A 12,186-nucleotide genomic window follows, 5' to 3' on the forward strand; every position below is an offset into this window, starting at 1 on the left:
CTAGGACTTTGGTGTGATATTATCTTTCAGTTCAATGTCACTGGGCTCCTCAGGGTTAAATTAAAGACAGCAAGAGTAGAAATAAATAGTTTTGGTCATGACAGTTTTTTAAACTGTGTTTACAAACTAGCCTGTTTTGAACTATGATGTATTCTTCACACTTGACAGGCATGAAAATGCTACTCACCTGTCAACTTGTAAACTCCAATTTAAATGCTCTGAGTATAGTTTTCAAGTAGGAAAGCCTTGTTTACACATCTGCTGCTACTAATGGGTGTAGCAGCAAACAGAGCTGGATCAATGTTGAAGACAGTGTAGTTATTTCACAAACTGTGGCTAAATGATATTCACTTATTTTTCAAGCTTAGATATTATCTGATCAGACATTTCTTATGTTTAAGTATTAAGATTTAAGTTGATCATGTTCCTCTTATTTTCTCACTTTAACAAACCTTGATATTTGGACAGACATTGCATCTGATGTGACTACTCAGAGTAAGAATTTAAAAGATATACTGGCCTAGATATTAACCCTACTAGCTAGGTCACCTCTATTTAGAGCTAAAAAATAAGCCCATGTCTGCATTACAAGTTTTTGTCAGCACACCTGTGTTGGTCAGGGGTGATATTTGCAACTGACCAGCTGTGCCAGCAAAAGCCCGTAGAGTTTAGCCACAGCTTATACCAGCAAAACTGCAGTTTTGCCAGTATGGTTGATTTTGCCCTGGGGAGGCCTGGAATAAGCTATGCTGGCAAAAGATAGAAGCAGCATCCATAGTAGGAATGCTTTGCCAGTACAGTATATCAGGGAAGTAATATTATTCTAATTCTGGGGCTACATGCTATAGGTAAAACTGGTGTGTCAGGCCCCAGCTCCCCAGGAATGAAGCAACTCTGATAGGAAACGCATGCACACTTCATGCTTGTGTGCCACCTAACTCTGAACAGTGTGCCATATGACTGGAGAATAGCTAACATTGTGCCTATATTTAAGATATTTAGAACACATTATGAAGGAAAGAATAATCAAATTCATAGAAGTAAATGGTAAAGGGGGATGCAATGCAACATGGGTTGCCAAAGGTAGATCAGGCCAGACTAACCTGATTTCTTTCTTTGAGAAAATAACTGATTTTTTAAAGATAACGAAAATGCAATAGATTAATATCCTTGAACTTTAGTAAAGCATTTGACATGGTGCCACATGGGAAGTTAACAGTTAAATTGGAGAAGATGGGGATCAGTACAAGATGTGTAAGGGGAGAAGACAACAGGTTGTGCTGAAAGGAGAATTATCAGTCTGGAGGGAGGTTACCAGTGGAGTTCCTTAAAGATGTGTCTTGGGACCAATCTTATTCAATATTTTTATTAGTGACTTTGGTACAAAAAGTAGGTGTGCGCTAATAAAGTTTGCCGATTGTACTAAGCTGGGAGGCATCATCAATACAAAGAGATTGGAACATCATACAGAAAGAGGTGGATGACATTGAAGACTAGGGTGACAGACGTGGGATGAAATTCAATAGTACAAACTGCAAGAACATGCACTTTGGATCCAATAAGAATCTTTGCTACCACCTTGGGGCTAATCAATTGGAAGCAACAGAGGAGGAGAGAGACCTGGTTGTGGGGGGTCGATCAGGATTACTATGAGCCACTAACATGATGCAGCTGGGAAAAAGGAAAATGCGATCCTTGGATGTGTCAGGCATGGCATTTCCAATAAAGATAGAGATGTATTAATGCCATTATACAAGGCACTGGTAAGATCTGTTGGAATGCTGTGTACAAGAAACATGAATTTAAACAAACAGATGCAGAGAACAACTGCTAGGATGATCAGGAGAATGGAAGGGCTTGGCTTGTTTAGTCTTGCAGTAAGAAGGCTGAGGGGGGATAGGATTGCTCTTTATAAATACATCGGGGGTAAAAACCAGGGAGGATGAAGAGCTCTTTACATTAATGGAGAATGCTAGCCCAAGAACAAATGGATATAAACTGGCTATGAATATATTCAGTCTGGAAATTAGAAGGAATTTTCCCCCAGGTCAAACTGACAGTGGCCTTGGGAAATATTTCACCTTCCTCTGCAGCATGCTGGTGCTGGTCACTTGCCAGAATTATCTGGGTATATCCCACAATGGCAGGGAAACGAGTGCTCCTCAGTCACTCCTGTTCTCTGCCTGTGGTACGTAATAGTCTATAGTCGAACAGTCCTGTGGGCTTGGTTGTTTGGTTTAGCACAGGGGTGTCTAGCCCATCAGAACTTTTAATCTGGCCCTCGAGCTCCTGCCGGGCAGTGAGGTTGGGAGCTTTCTGCACAGCTCCCAGAAGCAGTGGCATGTCCCCGCTCCAGCTCTTATGTGTAGGGGCAGCCAGGGGGTGCTGCATGCTGCCCCCTGCAACTCCCATTGGCTGGGAACCATGGCCAATGGGAGCTCCAGGGGCGGCACCTGCAGATGGGGCAGGGTGCACAGCCGTCTGGCTGGCGCCATGCCTCCACGTAGGAGCTGTAGGGGGAACATACTGCTGCTTCCGGGAGCTGCTTGAGATAAGTGCCACCTGGATCCTGCACCCCTGAGCCCCCATGCTAACCCTCTACCCCAGCCCTGATCCCCCAGGTCCCAGCTGGAGCACCTTCCTGCACCCCAAATCCCTCATCCCCAGCCCCACCTTAGAGCCTGCTCGCCTAGCCAGAGCTCTCATCTTCCCCCCGCACCCCAACCCCTAATTTTGAGAGCATTCATGGCCCACCATACAATTTCTATACCCAGATGTGGCCCTCGTGCCAAAAGTTTGCCCATCCCTGGTTTAGCGTGTGGGTGCTTGGTCGTATTGGTGGCCTGTGATATACAGGAGGTCAGCCTAGGTCATTTGTTGGTCTCTTCTGGCCTTAGATTTTATAACCGACACTTATTCAGTTACATGAACATTAAATTTATTCCAAAAACTACTACACTGAAATGAATATAAAAAGCTATCATTTAGAAAGAAAACTTCTCTGCCAGATAAATTCTATGCTAGACTAAAGGCACAGAAACTGAAAGAACACCCATACGTACCAACCGCCCCAGCAAATCAGGATGACTGGCTATGCAAAGGCCTAGTACAGGTCAAGCACAAAAATAAATTGAGGCAGAATAAACAGAGCAGTAACTAAAAATAAAACAGAAGAATTCTAAGTTCCACCTTACAAAGGAAAAACAAAACCATTAAAAGCAAGACAGGGGCCCACTTTAAGCAAGTCCTAAAGAATGTGTAATTATATGAAGTGCCCAAGGGAATCCAAGAGCAAGACAAAGATAAGTAAAGGCTAAGATATCACAAGCAAACCAAAGATTTTTATCAAAAAGTCAAACCCCAGAAACCTTACAGTTGTCCCCACTAGAAAGCTGACTAGATATTGACTGCCTTAGATAAACAAGAATTACACTCCAATTGCAAAGCGACAGCATTTACTCTGAATTGTAGGCAAATTGCTGTGTATAAGCTAATTTGTTAAAATAAACTGTATTTACAAAACACACGCATTTCTCAGAGGTAAAGTTTTCAAGAGCACATAAGGGACAGAGCCCAAGTTACTTCTGAAAATGGGACTCAGGGCAGGTCTACACTGCAACCAGGATCCACACTCAGAGATCGATCCACTGGCAGTCAATTTAGCGGGTCTAGTGAAGACCTGCCAAATTGATAGCAGATCACTCTCCAGTCGACCCCTTTACTCTACCTCCGACGAGAAGAGTAAGGTAAGTCGACGGGAGAGTTTCTCATGTAGACCTCGTGGTAACTCGACCTAAGGTACATCAACTCCGGCTACGTTATTCACATAGCTGGAGTTGTATAGTGTAGGTCGACTTACCACGGTAGTGTAAACAAGCCCCAGCTTCATGTCGATAGGCAATGATTTTGTAGGTGGCACATCCTCTCTCAGACTCGGTAACATTTTTTAAAGCTCCTAATTCACTTTTGAAAAAGTGACATAGGAGCCAAAGTCACTTAGGCAGTTCTGAAAATTTTACCCCAAGTCTCTTAAGAAGAAATTGATGGGTTTCTAGGTAACCTCATATTGGTAAGAGCTGCCAACTCTCTTGATTGATTTAAGGGCTACCTCGAGATTCCCAAAGTGAACCCATTCTCCCAGTTCACAGAAGAGCAGAGACCTGAAAACTCTCTGGATACAGAACACCAGTGTGTTCAGTTTTGTTTTCTATGACTTATCTGCAGAAATCCATTGACTGATTTGGTTTGCATGGTGTGTGTTGTGGATCATAATGTACTTTCTCATGGCTCTCTAGAGCACAAACGCTTTACCATTTATACAGCACTATGCAAAGGTATCAGCAGCATTAAATACTGAAATTTAGTAGTAGACAACTGTAAAGCAGACTAGAAAATGGTAATTGTGCTTTTTTGATGAATTCTAGCACAGGGCCTGGCACAGTTAACCAATACAGTAGAACCTCAAAGTTACGAGCACCTCGGGAATGGAGGTTGTTTGTAACTCTGAACAAAACATTATGGTTGTTCCTTCAAAAAATTTACAGTTGAATGTTGATGTAATACAGCTTTGAAACTGTACTATGCAGAAAAATGCTGCTTCCCCTTTATTTTTTCAGTAGTTTGCCTTTAACAAAGAACTGTATTTGCCGGGGGGGTGCAGTCTCTGCTGCTGCCGGATTATGTACTTCCGGTTCCAAATGAGGTGTGTGGTCGACTGGTCAGTTTGTAACTCTGGTATTCATAACTGAGGTAATACTGTACAGTTACGGAAAACCATTAGTATAATCGCTAAATGAATGAAACTATTACACATTAAGGATCCACCTTCTCTGTGACAATCAAAACACCTTCCTTTCTAAATACTGATGCTGTCAGAACAACAAGAGGTTTTGAAATATACCTCATTGCAGGTCATATGCCCTTACTGACATTTTGCATACATGGATCATTCTTGGTCAGCTTGAAGGGACAAAGTCTCAAAATTCAAAACTTCCAAGTTATATTTGCACGCACATTTTATGAAATAAGAATTTCATTGCTCTTTTACAAAAAAACAAAAACAAAAAACCAAGCCACTACAAAAAAAATCATGCCAGCTGCCAACAGGCCAGGCCATATGCTGTTCTCAAAAAAACACCCAATTTTGAGAAGCCTCAATTTCAGTTTCCCCACTCCACAGATTTCATTAGAAAACTGAAGAAAGCATAAACATGTTGCTCATAGTTCTTTGAAAGAGCCCATTTGATAGGAAGACCAATAGAGCATTTAGTCTATAGAAAGACCAGCCAGGGAATTAAATACCCTAGAACAAAGAACCAGCAACTTTAAAAAAAAAAAAAGGTGTTTCTTTACTCTCTTAAGAGAAGGGGAAAAAATTAAAATAGTTCGAGTATGCTATTATTTACAAAGAGATGGAGAAACACAGATAAGAATTCAGAGAGATTATGTTGTATAAGTTTCTAAATTAGTCTTACTTCCAAAACAGGATCTGCAGTAAGAGGAAAAGGGAGATGTCTATGCTGGTTTCACTAGGTTCTGCAGCACTTCAACAATTTAAAAAGGATTTTTCTAAGGAACAAAATAATCCTGTGAGAATCACTGCTTTCACCCTGTAATGGCTGAAATAACCAAGGCCTTGTCTACACAGAGTTGCCAACAAAATTTATGTCAATCAAAAAGTGCCATAATTACATCGTTAATGCATGTTCACACTATGCCCCGTCTGTGGGCAGAGCACATCCACACTTGGTGCTCTTGCGTGGGCGGTGAGAGCAGCGCTCTGTGGGTAGCTATCCCATGGTGCTACTCGCCATCTTCTGCAGCTCAGACTTGTGAGAAGGCGGAGTGAACCACAGCACATCATGGGTGCGGGCTCAATAACTCATGAAGCATTATTTTCTGTCCCAGCTTTCCACAGATTTCCAACTGCTTTTCGCAGCATTTTCCAACGGCCCGTTTGCTGTGCACCTGCCACCTCTGTGTGAAAGGATGGATCCCGCAATGCTGTCTACTGTTGTGGTAAGCGTTAACGCATCGTGCATCGTCATGCAGTATATCATGAGCTCCCAATATGAACAGGGATCAGAGTTGCCGGACACTGAGTACCATGGAAAGAAACACCAGATTACTTTTGGCATTCGTGGAGCACCTGCACACGGTGGACCATCGCTTTTGGGCTCGGGAAACAAGCATAGGGTGGTGGGATTGCATTATTATGCGGGTCTGGGATGATGAGCAATGGCTACAGAACTTTCAGATGAGGAAAGCCACCACCCTGCAACTGCGTGCAGAGCTCACCCCAGCCCTGTGGTGCAAGGACACCAAAATGAAAGCAGCCGTCTCGGTGGAGAAGCACGTGGCGATTGCAGTGTGGAAGCTAGCGACTCCAGATTGCTACCCGTCAGTCGCAAATCAGTTTGAAGTTGGAAAGTCGAGTGTTGGGGCTGCATTAGTGCAAGCGTGCAAAACCATTAATCACATACTGCTACAAAGGACCATGACTCTCAGCAACGTGCGCGAAATAGTGGATGACTTTGCAGAAATGGGATTCCCTAACTGCAGCAGGGCGATAGATGGAACGCACATTTCAGTTCTGGCTCTGGACCATCTTGAGACTGAGTACATCAATAGAAAGGGTACTTCTCCATGGCATTGTAGGTGCTTGTTGATCCACCGGGGCGTTTCACTAGGGTGGTCCGGGAAGGTGCATGACACACACATTTTTCAGGAACACTGGCCTGTACAGAAAATCATAGGAATGGACTTTCTTTCCGAATCAGAAGAGTCTAGTGAGGGATGTTGAAATGCCCATAGTGATCCTGGGAGACCCAGCATACCCTTTACTCCTATGGCTCATGAAGCCTTACACAGGAAACCTGGACAGCAGCAAGGAGCGCTTCAACAATAGGCTGAGTGGGTGCAGAATGACCATGGAATGTGCGTTTGGCAGCTTAAAAGCGCACTGGCACTGCCTTTATGGCAGGTTAGATCTAAATGAGGAAGACATTCCCATGGTCATAGTAGCCTGCTGCTTGCTCCATAATCTTTTGAGGCTAAGGGTGAAAATTTTCCCCAGGAGTGGAGCGCTGAGACAGATCCCCTGACTGCTGATTTTGAGCAGCCTATACCATGGCTATTAGAGAGGCGCAACAGGGGGGGCCCACGTCGAATCAGCAAGGCTTCGAGGCAACATTTCGATAATGAGCACCAGTAATATGACAAATCTTCCATGCTGCATTAATTTCACTTATCTTATTTTGCCTAAAGCTTGTGATGATTCCTGAGTGGGATTTGTAATCAGAAAATGATTAAACTGCATGTATGTTTTACTACCAGCAGCAATCACTATGTGTAGTACACAAATAAAGATTGGTCATCTTTCAGAGAGTGTGTTTTTATTAAACACCAATTAACACACACAAAAACCTTGGTGGGAAGAGAGGTAACAGTGCAGTGCACTGGAGGCTCTCAGAGCCGTGCATAAGTCCAACTGTCGTCTTGGAAGCTGCCTGAAGGGGTGGAGTGAACGGGATACCAAGAAGTTCTGGAAAGTTGCAAGGAATGTGTGGGAGGAGCTTGGGGAGGGAATACAAAACAATTTTCTATCACGTGCAGGGGGGCAGCAGCGAGCATGCATCTGTTCTGACTGTAGCACAGGGGTGGGCAAACTTTTTGGCCCAAGGGTCATATTGGGGTTGCAAAACTGTATGGAGGGCCAGGTAGGAAAGGCTGTGCCTCTCCAAACAGCCTGGCCCCTGGCTCCTATCCATCCCCTCCTACTTCCCACCCCGTCTGCCCCCCTCAGAACTCCCAACCCATCCAACTCCCCCACTCCTTATCCCCTAACCACCCCCTCCCGGGACCCCCCACCTCTAACTGCCCCACAGGACTCCACCCTGTACTCCCTGTCCCCAATCCACACCCCTGCCCCCAACAGGCCCCCCGGGACTCCCATGCCTATCCAACCCCCCTGCTCCCCGCTCCCTATCCACAACCCTGCCCCTTGACAGGCCTCCCAGGACCTCACACTTATCTAACCCCCCCACCCCGTTCCCCATCCCCTGACCCCTATCCACACCCCTGCCCTCTGACAGGCCCCCGGGACTCCCACGCTTATCCAACCTCCCCCCCCCCCCAGTCCCCTGACCGCTCTCCCCAGAACCTCTGCCACATCCAACCACTCCCTGCTTCCCATCCCCTGACTGCCCCCTGGGACCCACTGCTCCTTCTCCAACCCCCCAACCCCGGCCCCCTTACCATGCCGCTCAGAGCGGCATATCTGGCCACCATGGGCCCCAGCCGGAGCCAGACACACAGCTGCACTACCCTGCAGGAGCATGCAGCCCCGCCGCCCAGAGCGCTGCCCTCACGGCGGCATGGCTGCAGGGGAAGGGGGCCAGCAGGGGAGGAGCTGGGGTCTAGCCTCCCCGGCGGGGAGCTGACAAGATAGGCAGGACGGTCCCACAAGCTGCATGTGGGCCGTAGTTTGCCTACCTCTGCTGTAGCATGATTATGGACTTCAACATCTGTTTGCTCCTCCTCCACATTTATTATTTGCTCATAGGCATTACGAATGAGCTCCTTACTGTCCTTTCTGTCCCGCTTTTTCAAGAGCAAGTTAAGATAAGGTACTCTCAATGCACTCTTAGAGGAAGGGACGTAGACCAAACAGACTTCGATCATGCAGTATGGCTTCTAGAACACCGGGCCAGTCTAGATGCGAAGTGTTTATGTAGTTCAAAAAATAAAAAAAAAAAAATTAGCATGACAGTTAAATGCTGTTCTGCTGTTAGAATGCAAGTTCTGCAGAAGAGAGTCAGACATGTATGCCAATCTGCAAGCAATACGCTACACCTAGCAATTTTTCAAGAGATCCTGATTCAAACGCAGCCTAACTGGTGCAGTTACTTGCTCCATCACTTTTGGCAAAAGAAAAAAATAGGTTCTGTTTTTGTCAAGTGATCTCTTGCACATGCCAGATTTCTGTGTCAGCCCTGGCTATTGCAAAGTTTCCTCAATATAATGTGGTATTGCTCATATCCTATAAATGGATATATAGGCAACACCAGACATTACTTCACTGAAATTCTAACAGTAAACAGAAACCACAAGTCACGCTCTCCTGCTAGGCAGCTCATACCATCAGATCACAAGACGAGGCAAGGGAGAGAGAAGAGAATAAGTAGGACCATATCAGCCACTATAAGATCTTTTGTTCTACCTTCTGTAATACTCTATATTTGACTTTGAAAGGGCCCATGGCTAAAAAAATAAGAGCATGGTAACCTGGTTTAAGATGACGTTTGGTCATGCATCTTGTATTTAAATGCATACCCAGGACACTGCTATTGCAAAATACTCTGGTATACGTACAGTACAATCAGAACACTAGCACTGAGGGAACAGCTACGTGCAATGCATTTTTGACAGTTGATTGGATTTTCAAACACTCCTAAATGACATGTACTCCTAAAACATTTAAGTGTTTGAAAATCCCACGCGGTCTCTCAGACGTCCCTTTTCCACAATCCTTAAACCTTCTCTGAAAGGGAAGTAGTTTGTGTAGCAAGTGCCTTCGCACGCATACATCTGAGCTCTTTGCTTTCTGCCTATAGTTCCCCATCCCCAGTCTACCCAAGGGAATCACTGTACTAAACTCTTCCTAGAATATTGTAAAACTTGCATTTAAGGATGCTGCCCAGCAACTGAGGGGAGGTAAAACCAGCTATCCTACTCATAATGTCAAACAAGTCTGCCAGTCACTATAGTTACCTTAAATACAGAAAAGGAGATCAGAGTCATAAAAGAGTATGTGAAAATAAGTTGAACAGAGTAACAATCAAGAAATAATAGCTTTCTTTGGAAAGACTGAATTTTGAGTTTTAGGACACAGTTCCTGGTGATCAGGTTTATAAAACAACCTGCTTGCTTGTTCTTCAGCCCCAATCCCCAAACTCTAGCCCTGCTTGTAATCTCCTCTGGATATCATCTTATCTGATCCTCCCTAGGCCATCACACAAAACTCCTTTTGTTTGTTGCTATAGGAAAAGCATTTTTATAGCAGCAGAGCACAGCCCCAAGAGAGCAGTCAGATTGATAGAGCCTACAATAAGGGAACATTACATAATTACACCTTTTAAATAATTAAGTTCACAACACACATAACAAGCCATAGAAATGAGCAACGCATGACAGACAAATGACAGCTTACTATCCCACAACACTTCATATTCTAGTTTTATTTATTAAGAGGGTGCAGATGTGCCTGAAATAAAGAGGAACCAATCTTCAAAGAGATCAGTTTCACTGATATATACTGGTGTGGGGGACAGAAGAGGAACAATGGATGAAAAAGATCAGTTTTCTTTGCGTTAATTGTCTAGACAGGCAAACACACTTAAGGGGGAAACACCGTGGAAGCAAATCCCTTGGAGAGAGAGGAAGATGACAGGGGACCCAGCCCAATTAATTTGAACACAGGATGTATTCTCTCCGATAGGTGCTCTTGCCTTACTGACCTCACCCACCACTAGAAGTGCTTTGGAGGTAGTAGTTTCACAAGTATGGACTTAATTATTCACACATTTAACAAGCCCCAGAAGTTTCAATAACTTCCCATTTCTGGATCTAAGAACATAAGAATGGCCATACTGGGTCAGACCAAAGGTCCATGTAGCCCAGTTTCCTGTCTGACAGCGACCAATGACTGGTTCCCCAGAAGGAATGAACAGAACAGGTAATTGTCAAGTGATCCATCCCATGGCCCATTCCCCACTTCTGGCAAACGGAGGCTAGCGACACCATCCCTGCCCATCCTGGCTAATAGCCATGTATGGACCTACTGTCCATGTATTTATCTAGTTCTTTTTTTGAACCCTGTTATAGTCTTGGCCTTCACAATATTCTCTGCGAAAGAGTCCCACAGGTTGTCTGTGCCTTGTGTGAAATATACAAGAATGGTCGATTGTAAATCCTCCTCAGAACGTGAAATCACCCTGTAGCAGCCGGACAGGACTGCCTTTGTCCAATATAAATAAGGAGGAGTCTGTATTACTCTTCTAAGGCCACAACTACACACGAAGTTGCACTGGTTTAACAAGAGTTATGAATTTCTACTCATTCAACTTCATGGGCAGACACTTATATCGGCTTCAGCCCAGTTTATTTCAGGTGTAAGCTACACCAATACATCCGGTTTTAAAACAACGTAAGAGCGTGCATAGACACAGAAACTCGCGCCGATTTCACGAAAGCCGGATTTCCACTAAACCAGTACAACCTCTATGTCTGGACAAGATCTCGGCTGGTACAACCTCACTGCATAACCTCCTAGTGTGCCCGAGCAACGAAAGACGCCACCACCTTTCAGAAGCCAGGCTAACCCCACGGTCGTCACCAGCTCCCCCCGAGAGCCCCCTCTCCCGGGGGCGCTGCTCACACCGCCGCAAGAGACACACGGACCCTTCCGACCCACCGGGCCGGGGCTGCCCCCGAAACCCCCTCTAAAGCCCAGCTGGACACGGACCAGGTGACAGCCCGGGCGGCCGCGGCCCCCGGCCGGCTCACGCCGATCCTCGCCGCCAGCTACCAGGGGGAAAGGGCCGGCGCTCACCATCGTCGCCGCTGCTCCGCGCAGGGACCCCTCGGGACGGGACTCGCCTCCTCCCCGGGCCCGCCCCACGCTCAGCCCACCAGGGCGCTGCGCTGCGGCTTGGCGGCGGCGGCTGCTGGCCCTGGCGCGCAGGCCGGGCTGAGATTGGGAGCAGCGCCGCTCACTGCGCCTGCGCTGCCGGCCCGAAAATGGCCCCATTCGCCCGGCCCCCGCTGCCTTATCACTCAGAGAACAGGGCCCCGCCCGCCACCAGAGAGGCGGCCGCAGCGCCCCCTGCTGGGGCAGAGTTGATCCGACGACACCCAGGCAGCGCTGCGGGGCTCCCCCCTTAGCCCCTCGCCCCAAGGCAGGCCAGAGCCCACAGCTCCTCAGCCCGGCTTTCCTTTGAGGGGATGGTGGGTTGGCGTCACTTTTCCCCTGCAACCAGCCCCAGTGCTGCTTTATGCAGCGCCCAAGGGTTCTTGCTGTACAAGGGCTCCTCACCTAGCACAGCAGGCCGGGGGCTACCCTTTCTTCCTGCAGCCAGTGCGGAGAAGATGTGCCGGGGACTGGAGGTTACCAGGGGTTGCAGCTGG

At 46.5% G+C, this 12,186-nt stretch overlaps 1 protein-coding gene across 2 annotated transcripts in view; it reads right to left on the reverse strand.

The window, feature by feature from the left end:
- The window catches only part of SGPL1 (sphingosine-1-phosphate lyase 1), a 44,925-nt gene extending 33,141 nt beyond the window's left edge, over window positions 1–11,784 (reverse strand). Inside the window, exon 1 of one of the 2 annotated variants that reach the window (XM_048858300.2) lies at window positions 11,612–11,784. In XM_048858300.2, coding sequence (XP_048714257.1) covers window positions 11,612–11,614 — 3 coding nt within the window. In that variant the 5' untranslated portion in view covers window positions 11,615–11,784. The other variant, XM_075130894.1, reaches the window with a different exon arrangement.
- Between the last annotated feature and the right edge of the window lie 402 nt (window positions 11,785–12,186).

The sequence above is a fragment of the Caretta caretta genome, chromosome 7 (genome assembly GCF_965140235.1).
Source record: "Caretta caretta isolate rCarCar2 chromosome 7, rCarCar1.hap1, whole genome shotgun sequence".
Classification (NCBI taxonomy): Eukaryota; Metazoa; Chordata; order Testudines; family Cheloniidae; genus Caretta; species Caretta caretta.